Source organism: Solanum lycopersicum, chromosome 8 (assembly GCF_036512215.1).
Source record: "Solanum lycopersicum chromosome 8, SLM_r2.1".
Lineage (NCBI taxonomy): Eukaryota > Viridiplantae > Streptophyta > Magnoliopsida > Solanales > Solanaceae > Solanum > Solanum lycopersicum.
This window is the reverse complement of record NC_090807.1, coordinates 53,784,408-53,807,599: the sequence shown is the minus strand read 5'-3', so window position 1 is coordinate 53,807,599 and position 23,192 is coordinate 53,784,408. Positions and strand designations below refer to the sequence as shown.

Below are 23,192 nucleotides of genomic sequence, written 5' to 3'. Positions count from 1 at the left end.
CACCAAACTCTATCACACATGCGCGAAGCATATCCTCCAACACTTGAATCGTTCTCTCAGACTGACCATCGGTCTGAGGATGGAATGCAGTACTAAGGTCCAACCTAGTACCCAATTCAGCATGCAATGTTCTCCAAAACTTGGAAGTAAACTGCGTACCTCTATCTGATATGATGGATAGTGGAACCCCATGCAACCGAACAATTTCTGAGATATAGATTTTGGCTAACTTCTCTGCCTTGTAAGTCACCTTGACCGGAATGAAATGAGCAGACTTAGTTAACCTATCAACAATCACCCAGATGGAATCGTACTTACCCATCGTCTTTGGAAGACCAACCACGAAGTCCATCGCGATTCTCTCCCATTTCCATTCCGGAATGGGCATTCTCTGAAGTGTCCCTCCGAGCCTTTGGTGTTCATACTTTACTTGTTGACAGTTTGGACATTTGGCAATAAAATCCACAATATCACGCTTCATTCTACTCCACCAAAAGTGTAGCTTTAGGTCACGGTACATCTTGGTTGCACCCGGATGTATCGAATACCTTGAACTATGAGCCTCTGTCAGAATAGTGTTGATCAAATCATCGACGCGGGGTACACATACCCTTCCCTTGATCCTCAAAACACCTTCCTCATCGATTTATGCTTCCTTAGCCTCTCCTCGCAATACCTTGTCTTGGATTCTACGCAGTTTCTCATCAGCAAACTGTCTTCCCTTAATCTTGTCAATAAAGGAAGATCTTGCCTCCACAGAAGCCAACAATCCTCCCTTCTCATTTACTTCTAATCTCATAAGGCCGTTAGCCAGAATCTGAACTTCTCTAGCCAATAGGCGTCTAGAAGCTTGCAAGTGAGCTAGACTTCCCATGCTTCCCACCTTTCTACTTAAAGCATCCGCTATAATATTCGCCTTTCTCGGATGATACAAAATAGTGATGTCGTAGTCCTTCAGTAGTTCCATCCATCTCCTCTGTATCAAGTTCAAATCCTTCTGAGTAAAGACATACTGAAGGCTACGATGATCCGTGTAGACCTCACACTTAACCCCATATAAATATTGTCTCCATTGCTTTAATGCAAACACTACCGCAGCCAATTCCAAATCATGAGTTGGATAGTTACGTTCATGCACTTTTAATTGCCTCGAAGAATAAGCAATCACATTCTTCTCTTGCATTAGTACTGCACCTAAACCAGAATAGGAGGCATCATAATAAACAATGAAGTTCTTACCCTCTACGGGCAAGGTGAGAATGGGTGCGGTAGCCAACAAAGTCTTGAGCTTCTGAAAGCTTTCTTCACACTCATCCGATTATACAAATGGAACATTTTGCTTAGTCAAGTTCGTCAGTTGGGAAGCAATAGAAGAGAATCCCTTGACAAAACGGCGGTAGTAGCTAGCTAACCCAACAAAGCTCCGTATTTCTGACACATTAGTAGGTCTTACCCAATTTTTTACTGTCTCAATCTTAGATGGATCCACCATCACTCCCTCCTTAGAGACCACGTGTCCCAAGAAGGACACTGAATCTAGCCAAAACTCACACTTGGAGAATTTGGCATAAAGCTTCTTCTCCCTCAACATTTCCAATACCATTCTCAAATGCTCCTCATGTTCCTCCTTACTTTTAGAGTATATCAGTATATCATCAATAAATACGATCATAAAGAGATCCAAATATGGCTTAAAAATCCCGTTCATCAAACTCATGAACGCAGTCTTTGGCTTAAAAGACATCACTACAAATTCGTAATTCCTATACCTAGTTCGAAAAGCAGTCTTTGGCACATCCGTTGCCTGTATCTTCAATTGGTGATAACCGAATCTCAAGTCAATCTTAGAGAAGACACAAGCACCTTGTAACTGATCGAACAAGTCATCAATGCGAGGAAGAGGATACTTGTTCTTTATGGTTACCTTGTTTAGTTGTCTGTAGTCTATACACATTCGAAAACTCCCATCCTTCTTCTTCACAAACAAAACCGAAGCACCCCAAGGAGATGCACTTGGTCTAATGAAGCCTTTGTTTAACAACTCTTGAAGTTGGGCTTTTAACTCTCTTAACTCCGCGGGAGCCATTCTATAAGGGGGTATAGAAATGGGGCGAGTATCCGGTTCAAGGTCAATACAGAAATCAATATCCCTATCTGGTGGCATACCAGGAAGATCTGCAGGAAACACATCCCGAAACTCACGGACCACCGAAACCGACTCAATCGAAGGTACTTGGGTAGTGTCATCCTTGAGATGTGCCAAGAAAGCTAAACTCTCTTTACTAACCATTTTCTTAGCACGAAGAAAGGAGATGATACACACCGGTTTGGAAGTGTAGTCACCCTCCCACACTAACGGATCTGTCCCAGGCTTGGCTAACGTCACAGTTTTAGCATTACAATCCAAGATTGCAAAATTTGGAGAAAGCCAAGTCATACCCAGAATTACATCGAAGTCAACCATTTCTAAGATAACCAAATCTACATAAGTGTTTCTCCCCACAAAGTTCACCGAACAAGTCCTATATACCTTTTCAACTACCACAGACTCACCCGCCGGAGTAGAAACACGAATAGGCATATCAAGTAATTCACAATGTAAATTTAGACCATTAGCAAATGCGGAAGATACATATGAAAATGTAGAGCCAGGGTCAAACAATACAAAAGCCATGCAATCACAAACCGAAAGATTACCTGTGATGACAGCATCTGATGCCTCCGCTTCTGACCGCCCAGGGAAAGCGTAACAATGGGCTCTCTCACCTGTCTGTCCGTTGCCCCTACTAGGTTGTGATATAGTGGCTCCAGTTTGCCCATCACCCCGACAATTTTGGTGACCACCATTACCGCGACCACCGCGTCCTCTAGAATGACGGCCTCTTCCATAACCACCTCTACCTCTAACATTTGGAGGTCTGTAACTCTGTTTTGGACAATACCTCTTAATGTGTACGATCTCCCCACATCCATAACACTCTCTGGGTTCATGCATAGGTCTCTCAGAAAAGTGTTGACCGGTCTGAGGTGGACCCCCAACTACAGTCTGTAGTGAAGACTGAATTGGTCGGACTGAGTAACCTCCGGAACCTTGTCCTCTAGAGTAAGAACCATTAAACTCACCTCCCTTTTGAAACCTTTTTGATGTAGTTGCCATGGTAAAGTCATCTGGCTTCACTCCCTCTACCTCTATTACAAAGTCTACCACTTCTTGAAAAGATTTTGCCGTAGCCGCTACCTGTAAGGCTGAAATCCGCAATTCTGACCTCAACCCCTTCACAAAACGATAAATCCGCTCTTGTGGACTGAAACATAGTTGGGTGGCATACCGGGATAATGCACGAAACTTAGCCTCATATGCAGTAACCGACATCCTACCTTGCTCTAGGCTCAAAAACTCATCCCTTTTCCTATCCCTCAAAGTCCGGGGGATATACTTCTCCATAAACAAGCTAGAGAATGAGGCCAAGTCGTAGGTGGTGCCCCCGTTGGTTGACACTCAACATGTGACCGCCACCACATTTTGGCGTTCCCTTGAAACTGATAACTCACGAACTCAACACCAAACCGTTCTACTATACCCATCTTGTGTAGTAGCTCATGAGAGTCAACCAGAAAATCGTAAGCATCCTCAGATTCCGCACACTTAAAGACTGGAGGTTTCAATTTCAAGAACTTACTGAAAAGTTCATGCTGATCATTTGTCATTATAGGCCAAGTAGTCAGACATGGAAACGTGCCTATGTCCAATGGAACATCCATGCGGGGAGCCGCAGTAGCCGCATGTTGTACCTCTGAAACCGGAGGTGTTGGTGCAGAAAACACTAGAGGTGCCTGACCTTGATCAGACAACCCACTGAGATAGGCGAGAACCTGATTGATCATCTGTGGGGTAGGTTGGGGTGGCAATCCCTCATTCTGCACTTGTTCATTTTCCCCATCCTCCCCTTCTCTTATTACTTCCTCAGTCGGTGGGGGAGTCACTTCCCTAGTATTAGATGGGCTAGGTGCTCGTCCTCCTCCCCTAGAGGACGTCCTCCCACGACCTCTACCACAGCCTCTTGTCGCTGCTCTTCCTCGAGCTACAGCCCCAGTGGCTGGCTCAGACGCACCCTGTCCCGCTGGTGCTGGTGTTGGCGCGGTTGTTGCTCTAGTTCTAACCATCTGCAAGGTAGAGTGAAGATGGACAGATACCAATTTGTATCACCTGGATACCAATTGGATCTAAGTAATAGCACGAAAGAAAGAAAAAAAGAATGGAATTTTCCTAAAGTCTTATAACCTCTTAAAGAAAATTAAGGGTGTCCCCCTACCGTTCCTTAAGACTCTACTAGACTCGTTCTTGTGTGATGAGACCAACGAACCTAATACTCTGATACCAAGTTTGTCACGACCCAAATCCTGGCCGCGACTGGCACCCAAACTTACCCTCCTATGTGAGCGAACCAACCAAATCTAAACCTTAACATTTCAATGTAATATCAACATAAAGTAATGCGGAAGACTTAACTCATTAAAAAAATCAATAACTATTATTATCCCCAAAATCTGGAAGTTATCACCACAACAACATCTATGATCAAATTACTAAACTAAGAGTATTCTAAGAAGCTAAAACAAATAAAAGCTAGTCCATGCCGAAACTTCAAGGTATCAAGACATGAGGAAGAAGATCCAGTCCAAGATAGAAGCGTTAGCTCACCCTGAAGATCCGGTGTGACGAAGACTGGCTAGAATTACTGTTGAGTTGAAGACGACGGCACGTTTGCTGCACTCCACAAATAACAAAGAAGAAAACATAAAAGTGGGGGGTCAGTACAAACACAAGTACTGAGTAGGTATCATCGGCCAACTCAAAATAAAAAACAGTATATATTAAGCAATATCATAAAATCAACTAATATCCTTAACATGCAGCATTTACAGTTACCATAACCCTTGGTTACAACACCAAGCACATCGATGAGGACTCACGCCTCCTCATCATACTCATTTGGGAATTAGGTTCATTAGATTTGAATATATTATCATCTTTCAAGATTCATTATCTTTATTCCCCTCGTGTCGGTACGTGACACTCCGATCCTCATTCTATCCCGGTGTCGTAATGTGACACCCGATCCATATTCTATCCTGGTACCGGAACGTGGCACCCGATCCATATTCTACCCTGGTACCAAAACGTGGCACCCGATCCATATACTATCCTGGTGTCGGAACGTGACACCCGATCCATATACTATCCTGGTGTCGGAACATGGCACCCGATCCTCATATACTATCCTGGTACCGGAACGTGGCACCCGATCCTCATATACTATCCTAGTACCGGAACGTGGCACCCGATTCCCTAATCTCACTACTTTCGTTCATCAAGCCTTCTTTTATACCAAGGCATCATCATTAACAAAGTAGATTAGGGTTTCTTTCAAGATTTTGGATTCAATAACTTCATCATGCTTATTTTATCACAATCACATAATCATATTCATGCAAGCATACAATTAAGCATATAGAAGGGTTTACAATACTACCAACACATATCATTCGCTATTAAGAGTTTACTATAAATAGCATAAAAACCATAACCTACCTCCACCGAAGATTCGTGATCAAGCAAGCAAATTTTCTCCAAAGCTTTGTGTTTCCCCTTCTCGATCGACCCTCTCTCTCTCTCTTCTTGTCCTTTCTATTTTCTTTATTCAAACCCTCTTTCTTTTACCCTAATTAGTATATAATTAAGAATAAAAGATGGTAATAATAACCCACTAATTAACTTAAGGTTACCTCTTTTAACTCCCAAGTAATTAGACTTATTAACATTAACCCACTAACTTTATAATTAAAGCAGTAATAGTCAAAAACGTCCCTTAAAACGTATCAAGAAATCCGACCCAGACTCGGATTACGCAACCTGCGACGGCCCGTCGTGCCTGCGACGGTCCGTCCTGCAGGTCGTCACAAGGTACAGAGACTGGATTTCCACTGAAGACTCTGTGACGGTCCGTCGTGCCTTTGACGGTCCTTCACGCCTGTGACGGTCCGTCCTGCCATTCCGTCACGAAGTTCAGAGAGTCGATTTTCAGTACCCAATTTCAGATTTTCTAAGTGTTTTGAAACGAGACCCTGCGACAGTCCATCGTGCCCATGACGGCCCGTCGTGGGGTCCGTCGCTTCTGCCAGTTTTTCCAGAATTGAAGTCTGCTGCTCAAAACGACTAAACAGGTCGTTACAATTCTTCATCCTGGAACTCCATGACAGAGACTATTTTCCAGTTACAAGAACGGTAAGTGTCCAGTGGGTGCTTTTCTACATTTTCCCTTGCATGCCATTCTTTACTTGCTCCTCTAAACATATCAAAGTTATTTTCACAGTTTGCATGCTTACAACTTACAAGCATCACTAAACACCAAGCCTTGACTCCAACTTTCCAACTATTATAGTCTTTCAACTTTACACCCCAACCAAAACGCTGATATGAATTTTCAGTATAATACTTTTAATAGGAAACACTTATATCAGCCAAAACACAACCACTAAGACCAGACAAAATAGCAAAATAAGAAAATATCACAACTATATCTAGATACCTGACTTGTTAATCTTTTTAATTGCACACATTTTCTTCATATCAACAACATAAATATTCCCTTTTCAATCAACAGCAAAGCTTCTAGGTTTGTTGAACTTAGCATTATCCAGAGAACCATCAGCGTAGCCAATGCAATTACCAGTTAACTTAATAACAGTAGTATCTGCGAAATTACCAAGAAGATTGATATAACTCGATTCGGCAACAATCCCACATCATAAAATCAACTCTTTCATCAAATAGTTCAATAAAAATTAAATTTTTATCACATTTACCCCCAAAAAACTGAACAAAATTAAAGACGCTAGAGAGTTGTGTTTCAGTGTTCTCTTTTTTTTTTCTTAAATAAAGTTAATCCTCTGCTCTTTCAAAAAGTTCTTTCCTTGAATGTTTTTTATTGATGGATTCCTTGAGAACATTTTCTTCGGAAAGAAAAGAGAAGGTTGCAAATTCTGTGGTGACATAGCTAACATAGAATTATGCAGATAATGATATTAGATAAGCGAGTCAGCGATAACATCAGTCATTATCAGAATATTTTATTTCAACATGTATTTTAAGGCTAACCAAAGAAAACAATGACACAATTAAGAATGTAGCCATGTAGAGTTCAACTATGACTTCCATGAAAGGTCTCATTCATCTTGATTAAGGAGTTTCTTACTCTTAATTGAGGATTTTCTTACTGACCAACCACCGTTATATCCCTAGTTGAACTTAAAATTCACTAATAAAGTCGGCAATAATGTTGAAGTCTTTAAACAAAAGCCTTATGCAGAAATCAAAGTTGATATTGACAATACCACTAACATGAATTTTTAGTGCCTCGTTCAAGAGAAGATACTTTTTACCACCTATTTTTTCTAAATTTTCCCACACACATTCATTCCAGAGCATGAGCCAGTTGAACATACTAATTGAAATCAAAGAGAAAGAACTTCATACAAGTAACCAATATTAGGGAAAAATTAACATAAATTCCAGTGAAGTATAACCTATGGTCATCATTTACCTAGAATGAAGAACTACTTGTGGAATGAAAGGTGAATGTGATGTATCTTTTTCAGCCGCAAGCCTCTGAGCTTTTTGAAGCTCCTTCAATACAACTTGAAATTTTTTAGCAAATTTAGCATCTGTAATTTTCTTGCTAGCCTGAGACCAAAGAACAAATTTATGATTATAAGCAAAAGAGACAAGTAAGAAGAGCAAGAAATATATATAATGCTGAGAAATGCCTAAAAATATAAGCAAATTGTGATGAGAGAAGATTACTACATGTTTTGAACATACCTATAAAAGTGTATAACTACTAAGACAAATAGAGAAATAGAGGAGAACACCTTTTGAACTTACACTGACTTCAATTTGATGGTTTGTTTAGCTGGCTTGCTTAACTTTTGTAGAAGTATTTTTCAGTAATCGCTTGATAGGTATTCTCGTCTTGTACTTGCATTTGACAAAATCAGCACAAGTATCAAACATTCTTTATTTTTTTTTAATTAATACCCATTACAGAATTAACACCTAAAAGGTAGTTTCCATCTTTCATCTCATCAACACACTATATTGTTGCTACAACATTAAGTTAAGCATGCAATCAAGGAAAAATCCCTTCACCTTCTTTTTTCAAAATTAAAAAGTAAACTAACTTAGTAAGCTAGCTTTGGTTGCTAAGCAAGCCGGGCACTACGGTAAGAACAAGAACCCGACACATTTCCAACTGAAAAATCGACCCCTGGCCCCAAGAAATTCTACATCCACAAATTCGAAAAATAATCAGGACACTGAGCAACTAATGTTTGTTATGAAAATTTTCTACTTTAAGCAATACATCGTGTATATATATAAGTAAATTGAAGATCATATCTAATACATAAATAAAATAAACTTAAAAATATTAGGTACCACTGCTTCTATGTGAATGCACTTCTTGTTAAGGTATAAAAAAGAAATCAGAAAATTTTATATATTTGTTAGTTTTGCTTACTCTTATGTTGACATCTGCACAACATATCCAAGAAAGTCTCTGCATGTGAACATGAACAGAGTTGCGATAGTCGTTTGTAGTTGTTGTTCAATTAAGAAAGCTCACACTATGTACATCATTTGCATCTCCACAAATCCCTGTGTGCAAAGCAATATTTTCATACAACTAACTACAAGAGTAGTAAGAGTCACTTTCAACTTTCATGACGGATAAACAGAACACCTAAAGACAATACAATCTCTGCTGGACCTAAGATAAAAAAAAATTTAAATTTCCTCGATTTCGTCTTCTATACAAATTTGACCGATACACAAAACTTAGAAGGAACTTGATAATATGGCAACTAAAATCAAAGCCTTGCGACGTCGTATTTTTTCAGATAAACATGTAGACAGAATTTAGAACACTGGTCAATACAAATTAGGAACCATACAATCATCGCAAATTTAACAAATCTTATGATTTAGTTTCAAGATATAAAAAAGATAATCAATCTTACTATGCTGAAAATAAGTCAATCGATCCATGAAAAAGAAAAATATAGCAAAGGCATTTATAGAGAGAGATATGAGGACGAACAAGATGGATATGTGCTTAAGCGACCGATCAAGAAATGCAAAGATGAGGGAAATGGTTAGTGATGAGGATTTAGGACATAAAGTTCATTATCTCACTTTTCAATCTTAGGATTGCCACAGAAAGAGGTCAGTCGCTTCAGAAGGTGACAAAATTATACTGTCAGCTTGACGACGCCTTTTTAGTTCATCTTTGTTTCCTAGTTGTTGAACTAAGAAAATCTTCCTTTTTTGGGTGCCATCAATTTATATAACTCTGCCCACCTATTTTTTTTTCGTTGGCGTTTATATATTATCAAAAATTTGATAATTTGTATAGCTAGCTTTTCTATGAAATTGCTACAACTTTTAAGTTACACTTACAAAAGTCGAGGAAACTGAACACGCTCAAGAACAATATTAGAATCACACACATTAAAACTTGGGATAAAGCAAGAAAATATCAACAGATCAGTCTAGACAATTACATAAATTTTTATCCCACCTACATATTTCTAAATCTGCAAAACAGAATGAATATCATTCAAGTTAGATGCTTAATCTTGGTGGCTAAAATCAAAGCAATTACGGAAATAAGACACACATACCAAAAAATCAACTTCCTATACTTCACACAGTTACCATTGTGCCAGTAGGAAAAAAAGAAGACCCATGGGCTCGAACCAGCTGAGAAGTTCAGTTTCGACTTCGAAAACATAAAATTTTATTACTATATTTATCAATTGACTACTCCACGATAGCAAAAATATTTAGGGCGGAGAGAGCTAAGCTTTAGAAAACTTGAAACATAAGAACAACAAGTTTGTTCACCCTGTAAAAAGAGTGCAGTCACAGTTTTACCAAAATCATAGAGTAATCTAATGTACAACAATAATCGAAAAAGTAAGAAAGCATCAGCAGACGTACCCAAAACTCAAATTTTGATATGACTAATTGCAAATCCTATTGAAGGCACAATGATTGAAACTATTGAAAAGTACAAGAAAAAATTAATATCAGCAATAAACCCAAATAAAAAAAAAGAGGAAAATTTAACACACCCATATCAAATTTGGTCAACTAAATATAAAATTGGGAAATATTTTCTAATGCAATTTCAATTTGAGTAAAATAGAAAGATAAAAAAAATCAAAGAAACATAGAAGCTTACCTAGCATGAATGCTTGAGAAAGGAGAGACATTTTGTGAGCAAGCTAGAAGTAAAATCTCAAAGTTGAAGCAAGACACAGTTGTACATTGAAATAACAGAAACATGACACGTAGCTATATTTGATTACTAAAAAGACAAAAACACCCTTACATGTGATGATACAGGCATGTTGAACAAGCATTTTCTAATATAAGTAATTTGAACTTGACAGTCATCACAAAATCTTAATTCCTCTATATTATATAACATGAAATATAATTATTATAAATATTGACAACTCAAACTTAAATATCCAATCATTTTATAATATCTTTACGTTTTAATTTACTTATTTTATTTTGACTTAAGCATAAAAATTAAGAACAAAAAATAGATAAATAAATTTTATAATTTAAATTGAAAATATATTAAATATTTGAGATAAATGTCAAAAACACATTTTTTGTTTAGTTTGAGAAACACACCTCAACGGTGTATGTAGTGCACTCTCTCTTTTATATGAAAAAACTTTGACACACAATATTCTACATAGATAAAATATTTTATCTAGATAAAAATTAAATAATAAAAGATTCTATATTAATTAAAAATTAAAAATTACTATCCATATACAAAATTTATTTATTTTTCTTATCTCACTCTACCACCTTCTTCACGTACATATTTTTAAAATTTTCATATTTCATCCTCCCCTCCCCCCCCCCCCCTCCCACTAGAGATTGATATTATTTTATTTTAAAAAACCTACCTCATCCTATTTAATTTTTCACTCTTAATTTTTATTTTTTTATGTTTTTCTTATTTCATATTTTTTTAGAAAAAAATTATACTATTATACCGAATATAATATAAACAACTAAAAAATATTAAAGTCTTGTGGCGGCAAGTAAAAAATATTTTTGATATGTATATTTAAACACTGGAAAAAAAATTTGAAAAACGGAGGGTTAAGTGGTATGGGTAGAATTATTCTTTTAAGAAAATAGAATAATATCTAAATTAGTATTTTGATGAGGGAAGAAGATGAAGTAAAAATGAAATATTATAAATGAAATTTAAACAAAATAAAAAACTTTAAAAAATAATGTGGGATAAGAAAAATATTTTATATTTTATTTTATAAAGAAAATATTATTTTTTTATAATAGTTTTTTAATTTTTAATTTTAACTATAGTAATAATTTATTTATTTTTTGTCAAGGTCGAATATTTTGTCTATGTAAAGTGTGATGTGAAAATTCATTTCTCTAAAATAAAAGAGACAGAGTATATTACACATACCATGATGATAGTAATATAAAAGAGAGATATTTTTCAAACTAAAAAGTGATATTTTAAATATGAAATTCAAAATAAATATATAATTTAAATGTATTTTTGATACTTATCTCTAAATATTTCAAAACATATCCTACTCTAATACTCTAATCCTACTCTAATTGTATGGTCTTAAACCTATATTAAAAAATATCCCCTTTAAAATAATTTAAAAAAATAAAAACAAAATTAGTAAAATTTAATCCCACTTATACACTCGAGTGACCAAATGTTGAAAAGTTCCAAAAACTTCCAAATATCTAAGATAAGAAGATATTTTCTAGACTTCTCCTCTTTCTTCCATGTGTTTTTCTCTAGAACTTTCTAGTCCAAATCCCATTCTTATATTACTCACAAACTCACTTGTTTATCCATCTTAATTGTAATTAGCAAAGTAATGGAGGATGTAGTGAAAGTGAAGGTCGAAGAAGATGGCATTCCGACGGCCGTGCTGCCTATGGAAGGGCTGCACGACGTTGGTCCGCCGCCATTTCTGAGCAAAACTTATGAGATGGTGGAAGATTCCTCAACTGATCAAGTCATATCATGGAGCACAACAAGGAATAGCTTTATTGTTTGGGACTCTCATAAGTTTTCCACCACATTGTTGCCTAGGTTTTTCAAGCACAGCAATTTTTCCAGTTTCATTCGGCAGCTTAACACATATGTAAGTATCTTTTTCCTTCTAATTTTATCTAGATTAAGAATATTTTCAATTTTCGATAAGTTAGGGTTTCGAAATAGCGATGTGTTGAACACCGAGGTGATCACTTTTGGCTGTTGTTTTTTTCAATTGAAATGGGTGAAATTTCAATTTGATTTTAAGGAATGACATAAATTGGCATCGTTTCCGCTTTATTGATTTGTTGAGAATGTGGTTATACTGAGTGCATGGTATTTATCCTGCTTTGAATGATTTCGATATGAATTTTGGGTTCATTAGCTTAGGCAGAAGTTGAGCTAGTGTATGCTGCAGATTGTTGGTGATTCTGATGAGTTGTACTGCTTGTGAAATTCGATGAATGTACGATGAATACTTGAAGAAAGAAGAAAGCTAGGTTGTGTTTCTTCTGTACCAATGTTGGATTATTAAGCATAGCTTCTTGTATATTTTGCGATGGAATATGAGTTTTATTGACTCTTAACTTGATGGAAATGCAGGGATTTAGAAAGGTGGATCCTGACAGATGGGAATTTGCGAATGGAGGTTTTCTGGGAGGGCAAAAGCATCTTTTGAAGACGATAAAGAGGAGGAGGAATGTTGGTCAGAGTATGAATCAACAAGGATCTGGTGCTTGCATTGAAATTGGTTATTATGGGATGGAGGAGGAGCTAGAAAGATTAAAGCGGGATAAAAACGTGTTGATGACTGAAATAGTTAAACTTAGGCAGCAACAGCAGAGTACGAGGAATCATATCATTGCCATGGGAGAAAAAATCGAAACACAGGAGAGGAAACAAGTGCAGATGATGAGTTTCTTAGCAAAGATTTTCAGCAATCCAACTTTTCTCCAGCAGTACTTGGACAAACATGTGCACAGAAAAGATAAACAACGTATCGAAGTTGGACAAAAGAGGAGACTAACGATGACCCCCAGTGCTACAGGAAGTGATCAGCCTATGAATTACTCCTCATCACACCAAGAGAGTGAAGCTGAGCTTGCAAGTATTGAAATGTTATTCTCTGCTGCAATGGACAATGAATCAAGCAGCAATGTCAGGCCGGATTCTGTTGTGACAGCAAATGGAACTGATATGGAACCAGTGGCTGATGATATTTGGGAAGAGTTGCTCAGTGAAGATCTTATATCCGGGGATCGAGCAGCAGAGGAAGTAGTGGTTGTTGAACAACCTGAATTCGACGTGGAAGTTGAAGATCTTGTTGTGAAAACACCTGAATGGGGTGAGGAATTACAAGACCTTGTGGATCAGCTTGGTTTCCTTTAGAGGTCACTCTTGTGTTCCTCTGGCCTCCTCCACTATTCCAGTATCCTATATTGAGTTACTGCATTCAAATATATTGTAGCTAATGTACTTGTTATTTCTCTTCTATAGCAGGGAAGGATAGAGTTATGGGTCGCCTAAAGCTAATTTTTTTTAAAAATATTTTATACTTCATTAATATTTAGATTGTACTAATATTTTTTGGAAAGTGAAGTGCAGAATTGATATTTTTCTTTTCATTTGATTCAATTTTTCAGGTTAAGATGCAGATATACTACTTTCTTTCATTTCAGGAAGCTTTGAGGCGGTCTCTAGTAGCGCATGTTTACAAGTAATGCCACTTAAACAGCTATTTGTTTCTTAAATTTCTTAGTTAGTCTGGAGGAATGTCCTGTGTATAATAAATAAAAAATTAAAATATACTGTAATGTTTTCTGAATGATGTGTTATGTCGTAGCATTTCTTTTGATTTTTATTTTGTATAGAACTGAGGTCCATACCATTCTCAACGGAGCTAATAATAAGTTTGTGTATTGCAGAACCATACAATTGACAATGGTGTGTAGCTTAATTATCTGGTGCTCATAAACTTTTTAGGGGTTGTTTAAATATGCAGAGGTTAGGGGCTTGGATGTATGGATCTCTATGGTGGAGAACGAAAGAGAGGAGAGGATAGAGTATACAAGAGATTTTATATTAGATAGATTGAGAAGAAAAGCATCAACATGGACTCGGCTTTCCTCAACCAACACCAGTTCCTTTATACAACATTGTGTCCACTTACCAAATCAGTGTATTTTATCACAGTTGAAGGATGGTATTTTTACTTCTTTACTGGTGTTCTTCCCAACAGTTCAAGCTGGTTTACTCCAGAACAATCCATGACAGTGATAGAGCATCATGCATCAGATAAAATGATGCAAATATAATCAGAACAATAGTAAGCATGAGGTCTGACTTTAGGGTGGAGACAAAAGTTGAAAAGTGGGAATCCTAATCACAGAGTCATGTCCGAATATTATTCATCTCTTCTGGCAAAGCATCAAACATGTAATAGGACAAATCGAACCGACATAAAATAGTAACCCAGTATTGAATCAACATTTCCTGTGACAATTATATTATATTATATTATACATGTAGAGTAAGTATTGTTCTGCACTTGCCTAATCACTATAACAGTAATTCCATGGTTTCTTTACTTCTTCAATCTTGGATTCAATTGAATTTTTTGGACTTGATATGTAAAATATAAGAATGCATTAGAAAATTAATTTTTTGTGTGTTATTAATGTCTAATTATCTGGTACATTTTTTAAATTTATGTATAGTTTTCGAATGCACGTGTATCCCATGTTATTTAATAACAAACATTTTAAATGATATAATTATTTTAGAATAATTGATGCATTATACAATATTTAAAGGGTAAAAATGATGTTTTCAATAAAACATTCAACTAAGATAGCAACTTGCAAAGATTTTAATAGAATTTGAAGAATTTTTGATTGTACTGATAAAAAAAATTTCTTTTAATCATGTAGAATACACTATATTTATTGGTAAGAAAAAGATTACTACTTCAATTATATGATTTGTCTAGATTGTCAAATATCTAACCCTATATTTTCATACAAAATGAAAGAATAAGAGAAAAATGACCAATGAATAAAAGATTACATAAGAACTATAAGATGGAAATATAAAGTGTAATGGACTAATATTTTCTTGGTATAACTATGTATTATGGTATCAGGGGTAGAACCATAACATCCGAATCCGAATCTCTTTGTTAAAAAATTATACTATATATTAAATTCCCTTAGTTTCTTGTTGATTACCTCTTCAGTCTTTTTAGTAAAAATGGTAACTATACCATTGAATTTTAGTCTTATTTTTTACCAAATTGACTTGAGTGGCACTCAAAAAAGGACAAGGAGAATAAAAGCGTCACTCCAAACATTATTTGGAGAATCTCTACCTATGTATGTTCGTCTTAGATATATTCCGTATGTGTATCAATCCAAATAAAAGTTGGGCATTTTGTACTATCTTCATTACCCATTGTCTCGATATTTTACCTGCAACATCAAAATATCAGTGGAAAAGAAAAAAGAAAGTAAGCAAAAATACAGAAGAGGACCCTACCATTTAAGCATAACCATCATTAACAACAAATACCAACAACTCATTTGATCATACATCACAAAATTACTAGGCCGGCTAGACCCCATTAATTTTCAAGATTCTCCTAAATGTACATACATATATATATATATATATATATAGTCAAACGTCGATTTGATCTCCTCCTTCATCAAGAAAACAAAAATGATGTTTCTAAGCTCAGCAATTCAAGAATCACCTATAGCTTCAACCATATTCACCATACTAGCTGGTGTTTTGGTCTACTTGTATCGACCTTATTGGCGTGTGAGAAAAGTACCTGGTCCTCCAGCTTTTCCACTTGTAGGACATCTTCCTTTGATGGCTAAATATGGCCCTGATGTCTTCTCTGTCTTGGCCAAACAATATGGTCCTATTTACAGGTTGATCAATTGATCTTCTTTCATTTCAGAAACAGTTTTTTAATCGGACTATTCATTCAAGTTTTTACCTTTCTTAAGCAGGTTTCACATGGGAAGGCAGCCACTAGTTATTGTTGCTGATGCAGAGTTATGCAGAGAAGTTGGGATTAAGAAATTCAAGGACATACCAAACAGAAGCATTCCGTCTCCTATTGCAGCATCCCCTCTTCATCAGAAAGGCTTATTTTTTACTAGGTAAAAAAAAAAAACTAAAGTTGATTCCTTTAACGAGTAGAAGAAGGCTAATGTTGTGTTAATTTTACAGGGACTCAAGATGGTCAACAATGAGAAATACTATTCTATCAGTCTACCAGCCATCTTATCTTGCTAAGTTAGTGCCAATCATGCAATCGTATATCGAGTCTGCGACTAAAAATCTTGATTCTGAGGGAGATCTCACATTCTCTGATCTCTCTCTCAAGTTAGCAACAGATGTAATTGGACAAGCTTCTTTTGGTGTGGATTTTGGACTTTCTAAACCAATATCAGACAAGATGAGTCATCATCAAGATGATAGTGAAGTACAGGAATTCATTAAGCAGCATATTTACTCTACAACACAACTCAAAATGGATTTATCAGGTTCTGTTTCAATCATACTAGGCTTGCTTGTTCCGATTCTTCAAGAGCCATTTCGCCAAGTTCTCAAAAGAATCCCGGGTACTATGGACTGGAAGGTGGAAAGAACAAATAAGAATTTAAGCAGTAGGCTGGATGAGATAGTGGCAAAGAGGATTGAGGAAAAAGATCGTAGCTCGAAAGACTTCTTGTCACTTATAATGCAGGCAAGGGAGTCAGAGAAGTTAGCTAAGAATGTTTTTACCTCAGATTATATCAGTGCTGTAACTTATGAGCACTTGCTGGCGGGTTCTGCAACAACATCCTTTACTTTGTCTTCTATCATCTATCTGGTTGCTTGCCATCCAGAAGTTGAGCAAAAGTTGCTTGCTGAGATAGATGCTTTTGGCCCTGATGATAACATGCCCACTGCCAATGATCTTCAGCAGAAATTCCCGTACCTCGATCAGGTAAATGCCATTTTCTTATATCTACAAGAAGTTCTTATAAACTAAAAGTTGAAAAAAAGAAAGAAGAGAGAATGAGAACTAGCTTATTAAACCATTCTTGTTCTTCTTGAAATTGCTTAAAAACTTAAGGTAATCAAAGAAGCAATGAGGTGTTACATTGTCTCGCCCTTAGTTGCCAGAGAAACATCAGCTGAAGTGGAGATTGGAGGCTATAAACTTCCCAAGGTTAATATCTGTTTTTCCTATAACGCTTATCATTTTACTCTTCCATGAGGAAGATTTCCATGGATTGTGCCCCGGAAACCACGGGGGAGGGAATAGGTTTTTATCAAACCAGTGCCTGTTTATTATTTTTAACCTATTTGTTACAATTAAGCAGGGAACATGGGTTTGGTTGGCTCTTGGAGTTCTTGCTAAGGACCCTAAGAACTTCCCTGAACCAGAGAAATTTAAACCAGAGAGGTTCGATCCAAACTGTGCAGAGGAAAAACAAAGACATCCTTATGCAAATATTCCATTTGGAATAGGTCCGCGGGCATGCATAGGGCAGAAGTTCTCCATACAGGAAATCAAACTGTCATTGATTCATTTGTATCGCAAGTACATTTTTCAACATTCTCCCCTCATGGAAAGCCCATTGGAACTTGAGTATGGCATAGTCCTAAACTATAAGCATGGTGTCAAGGTTCATGCAATCAAGCGCAAATGAAACTTTCCAACATATCTAATGATGCTGACAAGCAATGGTGAGAGAGCTCAACCTTTTCAAACCTAAATCCAGTCCCATCTGTGTAACAGAACTAGTATGCATACATGAAACTTCTATTACATGTAACTCAATTTTATGACAAAAAAAGATGTGAAGTTTACGCATAGTCACACAGTCAAGATGTGATCAACTTATCTCAGTAATTTATGATAATAAAGCAAATGATCTACATAATAAGATGCTTGCTACAAATGACAACTGCAAACCAAGTCCAAAACAAACAAAACATACCTACCAGCTTTTTGAATTTTTTTTTACAACAACAAGCTGTTGTATTGATTATGATTACCCTTAATCATTCTATTTTTACTCAAAGACACAATTCTGCTTGTCCCCTAATCTAGAAAATTTATCCATTCTAGTAGGAAGACAGAGGGGCCTTGAGAAATTGACTGAAGGATCATAAGCAGCACAACTCTTTGAGTCACCATTGTTGAGCTTAAGAAATTGGACCTCATCCATAGACTGTCTAAGCATTCTCTGATTTCTCTGCTTGGCCTTGGTTGACTCAGTTAGGCTCATGTAATTTGGTCGATTACTATTGCTATCTTCAGTTCTATCAGATGCCAACATCGTGTTTCCAGATATCGGTGTTGTTGATGTGCAGAATGAAGAGGATGCTGCTGAACTCTCATCATATCTAAATTCAGAACTTGGGCTTGAAGAAGAACGAGTAGTATGCCCGACCAGTGGAGGTTTAGCTGATATCCTTTTGGTGACATTGTTCTTTTTCACTTTCACGGAGCATGGTTCAGTTGTCGCCTTTTCCTTATCCTTGAGAGTCTCTAAGCAAGCTTTGGACTTTGGTGTAGTCTCCATAGAATCAGTATATGCTTGTTCCATCAATCTGTTTTCCCACGGCCTTGCTGCCATCCAACGTTCTAACCAACTCCATCCACAGTTACTCTTATCATAATCAAGATTTTTGAGAGATGGAACCGAGATAGTGGTTCTAGAATCAAAATTCTGGCTTGATTTAGACTGCTGCAATTGTTCATAAAGCATCTTAATCAATCAATTACTACAAGGTCAAATTTGTTTGTTCATAAATAGTCACTTCACCATTTACCTTTTGAGCTTGAGAGTATGCAAGTGCTCTTTCTCTCTTTAATACTCCCTCTTGCCTCATGTGTATCTTTGTTTTGACCTCTTCAAGTGTCCCTTTACTGTCACACCATCCTTCCTGGTAAAATTCAGAAAAGAAGATATGTGTTCAGGAAATTTAACCACTACTTAAAAATCTCTGACCAAAATAATACTAAAGTTTTGTACCTCAGCTTCCTTCATGGGGTCAAGTTTGCCACGGTGTTCCTCTAGTATTTTCTGCACAGCCTGCCCCTCAATGGACATACGTACACGACGAGCTCTAACTCGGGCTTGTACTCGAACCAGGGCTTGCATACACCTAAGAGTCACTGCAGCTTGCTTTCTTACTTGTCTGCCCCGAACAAGAGCTTGAAGCCTTACCAATCCTTTCAAGGCCCTAAATGCTCTTCTTGCCTAAAATGTCAATTAGACACATCAAAATGAATTTAGAGGAACATATAATACTAAAACAGATCAATCATATCATTGTTCAAGATAAACGTTAAATCTTATCAGCAGAGAGAATCAGATGCTGTCGGAACAGATATATCTGTAAACATTCCGCGCAATGCAAAAAGGTTTAGTAAGAATAAGGATTATTAGATTTCCTATATCAGAAGCTGAGTCAGGATAAGTTGAAACATGTATTCTGGTCTTCTGAACTATTTACTAAAAGATGACATTCATTATGCAGAAATGACTGTAGACAAATTCCTGAGCTTACTGCTAGTTTAACTTATTAAGCCTGTATATATGTTGTTCAAATGAAAGAATTAGTAGTGTTACAAAGATCTCCCCACAGATCCCTCTCACCCATTTTCTAGTTAACTCGAGCAGTGAATTAGAAGATGCCCAGTGACATCAAAACAATCATGTTGTGGAAAAGCCGTCATAAGCTAGCATTTGACCATAGATTTAATTGACACTTGAAAAAAATGAATTTTTAAAGTTGTGTTTAAACACGCATTTTACTTTGAAAAGCCTTTAACTTCATAAACAAACAGTTCTGCAACCCAAAATCTGGAGCTAAGGTACTGGAGCAAAATATTTTGATAAAACTACAAGACCAAAAAAACAAGAAATCTAAAGGGAATACCAAAAATCCACGAAAGGTAGTTTGAATCCTAATTGCAGCCCATTCTTCCCTAACAGCCTTAAAATCTTTAGGAGGAGCTCTAACCACAGCAGCAACAGCAGCTGTATAAGCATCATTGTTCATTGATGAACAATCAGACCCTTCTGACCCAACACCATTTCTCTGCTTCAAACCCTTAACATCACTCCTCCATATCTTCCATTTCTTAACCTTCTTCTCCTAAACGACAAACACAAATTCAACAACAATAAAAAAAAATGGTAATCAAGAAGCATAAAGATTCAATTTTTATCACTTACATGATCCTCTTTTTCACTCTTCTTGAATCCTATCAATGCTTTCACCCATTTTCCAGAAGCACCCATTTTGTTTTAGACAAGAAAGGTTTCACCTTTGGAGAAGTCAAAGCAGAAAGAGTCTTGTTACTTCACTTTGAAGGGAAAAAAAGAAGTTCACAGAGAGTATTAATGAGAAAAAAATGATTTAATTATTTTTTTCTTTTAAAAATGACTTGAAAACATAAAAAGATTGCAACTTTTAATGGGAAGTTTTTGAGATATGGGATACGTGGGTGTAGTGGGGGTGGGGGTGGGTGGGCTGACTGCATTGTGCAAAGAGCCGTTGGGTTTTGAAATTCAAAAAAATTAAAAAAAAAAAAACCAATAAAAAAGGACAATGTGGTCTTGTTTGTGTGTTTTCCAGTTTTCCCGCTTTGGGGGAATGGGAACAAAAAAAGGACACTGGTTTTGTTTGAAATTACAAAAATGGGATGGGACCCAAATCCTTTTGTATTTGACCCTAAAAAGGAACGACCCGTTTTATAAAAAGGTGAACATAACATCAAAAAGAAGCAGACAAACAATCTACAAACTTACTGTTCTTAAGATCTCTTTTTCTCTCACTTTACCTAATTTATTGTAATGATTCCATTTCATATTGTTTCAGATATATCAATATATTCTTTTAATATTATCATTAAAAAATTATTTCTTAAAAAAAAACAAAAAGAACGGTACATCAAACAAATTAAAACAAAAGACATTGTATTTTGTTGGATTCACTCCAATTTATATTAGTACTTAAGTTAATTTGACATAATTCTTAGAGACAATATTTTTATATAGAATTTATTTTGCTAAATTAACTTTATTAATAATATCTAAAATTTTAAATTTGACTACTATCTTTGTATATTGTAAAATCTCATTATATTAATAGTCAGTAAATTAATAACTTTTCTGAGATAATAATTTTCACTGATTTTGATATGAGTCAATGAAGAGAATCACATATTTCGATGAGATGAAAAGAATATATTTTCAAAAAACTCCTCTACAAGTAAATGTTTCGATTATATTATAAATTAATAATGCTTTAAAGGTACAAATATATTTAAGACAATCTAGTGAAATTTGATTTTGTTGTGTTTTATTTTATGTTAAAATTAAAATTGAAGTTTATTTCTTACTATATCCAAAAATTTTGGTGATGACTTTTCGAATTGACCATTAAATTGTGAAAAGGCCTAGATGTAATAAGTGTTTCTTTATGCGTAACTGATTCCAAAAATATTGTTTTTTTAACTTTATCTTCAACACTGTTTATTCCGATGGTATCTATAATTTCTTCTAAGTTTCAGACATATGTACATGTATTATTTTCATATGAGTAATCCAAGATGTTATTGATGTTCATTTTATTATGTTAACTGAGATCATTAATCATGATCTCAAGTTTATGAATGACGTTTTTACAAAGTGGGGTCATTCAAATTTTCTGAAATTTCATCTTCCAAATGAAATTTGCAGTGATGAAAATAATTTGTCTCTTGCTGAACATTTATCATCCAAACTATAATTTCAAAATTGATAGCATTTGAAACATTAATCTTTATGGATCATGTTTGCCCTACTTTACAACCTGCTAATATTCTATCATAAAATATGTTAGATACACCTTGAAAACTCTTATTATTTCAGCATTACAGTGTTGAATTTTTGATGTCATGTTTGGTGGCAAGAAAAACAATTCAACATTTATTTTTTATAAATTTAATAAATATGATACATAAATTAGTAAGATACAATGAATTTGATATATCAAAATTAATCTTATTGAATCTCAAACACTCTTAAAATTAATATATATTAATTTATTAATTAAATAATATCCCAACAAAATAAATAATATTCCATATTCCTACCTATATTAAATGAGTAAAATTTTACTATACTCATTTATAATAAGGTTTCTACGGGGGAAAATGTAATAAAGCAATTTTGATATGATAAAATTAAGAAATAAAAAATTAGTAAATGTAAATGGGAAATAGGTTTGATATGCGCCTAAATTTGTCATTTAAAATTAATAAATCTCTTTTTATAAAAGTGACTCATATATATCTCTAATGTTATTCACATATTCCATTTTCTTTTAAGATAAGTGAAAAAATTGATAATTTAATTTGTTAATTATTCTTTTAAAAAAGGAATATAATTTGATCCTCTTCATACGTATTTTATTTATTTATTTATTTATTGTTTCAATGATTGATTTAGATTTATTATTTTGATGGTCAAGTTTATTTATGTTTCATTATTTTTCTTGTATTATAGTTGCCCCAATTTTTTTACAAATACAAAAAATTAAATTACAATATATCCAAAAAATAGTTTTAAATTATAATATAACCACCAAAAAATTAGTTTTAAATTTTTTTCTTTACACTAAAAAATGAAAGAAAAAAATAAAAATAAAAAATTTAAATAATAATAATAATAAGAGAAGTCAAAAATTAATTTATGTATGAAAAATATTAAAATATACCTTGAACTTTACTAGAAGAATCAGATTTACTCTTACATGTAATTTTTTTTATAAAAAATAAAAGTCAAAAAATATAAATTTGAAACTAATTGTTTCACTTTCCCTAGATGTAGGGTATATGCGAGCTCCTTTTATAACATATACATGAGCAATTTGTATGACGGTAAGCGCATATATATATATATGAACTATTTTTATATTGATGAGTATATTAACTCTAAATGACAACGTTAA

At 35.1% G+C, this 23,192-nt stretch overlaps 3 protein-coding genes and 1 long non-coding RNA gene across 16 annotated transcripts; 2 read left to right on the top strand and 2 right to left on the bottom strand.

Moving 5' to 3' along the window:
* Positions 1 to 4,445: 4,445 nt before the first annotated feature.
* Positions 4,446 to 10,123, bottom strand: LOC104648830 (uncharacterized). 2 transcript variants are annotated; one of them, XR_011211158.1, is made up of 5 exons: positions 10,061 to 10,123; positions 8,580 to 8,716; positions 7,605 to 7,744; positions 6,591 to 6,755; positions 4,446 to 4,768 (listed from the first exon to the last, which is right to left on the bottom strand). It is a non-coding gene; the product is annotated as an uncharacterized lncRNA (long non-coding RNA). The 2 variants fall into 2 exon arrangements; XR_003247958.2 differs by lacking the exons at positions 8,580 to 8,716; positions 10,061 to 10,123 and adding an exon at positions 7,946 to 8,553.
* A 1,736-nt stretch (positions 10,124 to 11,859) lies between these two features.
* Positions 11,860 to 14,775, top strand: LOC101255223 (heat stress transcription factor HsfA2). 10 transcript variants are annotated; one of them, XR_742804.4, is made up of 4 exons: positions 11,876 to 12,288; positions 12,783 to 13,524; positions 13,823 to 13,896; positions 14,182 to 14,775. XR_742804.4 is itself a non-coding variant. In XM_026032687.2 (3 exons), the coding sequence occupies exons 1-3, from the start codon at positions 12,019 to 12,021 to the stop codon at positions 13,825 to 13,827; spliced, it is 1,017 nt and encodes a 338-aa protein (XP_025888472.1). In that variant the 5' UTR covers positions 11,876 to 12,018; the 3' UTR covers positions 13,828 to 14,775. The 10 variants fall into 10 exon arrangements, 4 of the variants coding, with proteins under 4 accessions (XP_025888470.1, XP_025888472.1, XP_010325030.1 ...); XR_742803.4 differs by having other exon boundaries at positions 14,105 to 14,775; XR_742802.4 differs by having other exon boundaries at positions 12,783 to 13,570.
* An 849-nt stretch (positions 14,776 to 15,624) lies between these two features.
* Positions 15,625 to 18,124, top strand: LOC101254924 (cytochrome P450 711A1). 2 transcript variants are annotated; one of them, XM_004245037.5, is made up of 5 exons: positions 15,625 to 16,114; positions 16,196 to 16,348; positions 16,419 to 17,181; positions 17,311 to 17,406; positions 17,561 to 18,124. In XM_004245037.5, the coding sequence occupies exons 1-5, from the start codon at positions 15,897 to 15,899 to the stop codon at positions 17,888 to 17,890; spliced, it is 1,560 nt and encodes a 519-aa protein (XP_004245085.1). In that variant the 5' UTR covers positions 15,625 to 15,896; the 3' UTR covers positions 17,891 to 18,124. The 2 variants fall into 2 exon arrangements, with proteins under 2 accessions (XP_004245085.1, XP_025888469.1); XM_026032684.2 differs by lacking the exon at positions 17,311 to 17,406 and having other exon boundaries at positions 15,689 to 16,114.
* LOC101254619 (IQ domain-containing protein) lies at positions 18,072 to 20,643 on the bottom strand. Of its 2 annotated transcripts, none has more exons than XM_004245036.5 (5): positions 20,432 to 20,643; positions 20,133 to 20,351; positions 19,223 to 19,450; positions 19,020 to 19,133; positions 18,072 to 18,934 (listed from the first exon to the last, which is right to left on the bottom strand). In XM_004245036.5, exons 1-5 carry the CDS (start codon positions 20,495 to 20,497, stop codon positions 18,257 to 18,259), a joined length of 1,305 nt encoding a protein of 434 aa, XP_004245084.1. In that variant the 5' UTR covers positions 20,498 to 20,643; the 3' UTR covers positions 18,072 to 18,256. The 2 variants fall into 2 exon arrangements, with proteins under 2 accessions (XP_004245084.1, XP_069144155.1); XM_069288054.1 differs by having other exon boundaries at positions 18,072 to 18,931.
* Between the last annotated feature and the right edge of the window lie 2,549 nt (positions 20,644 to 23,192).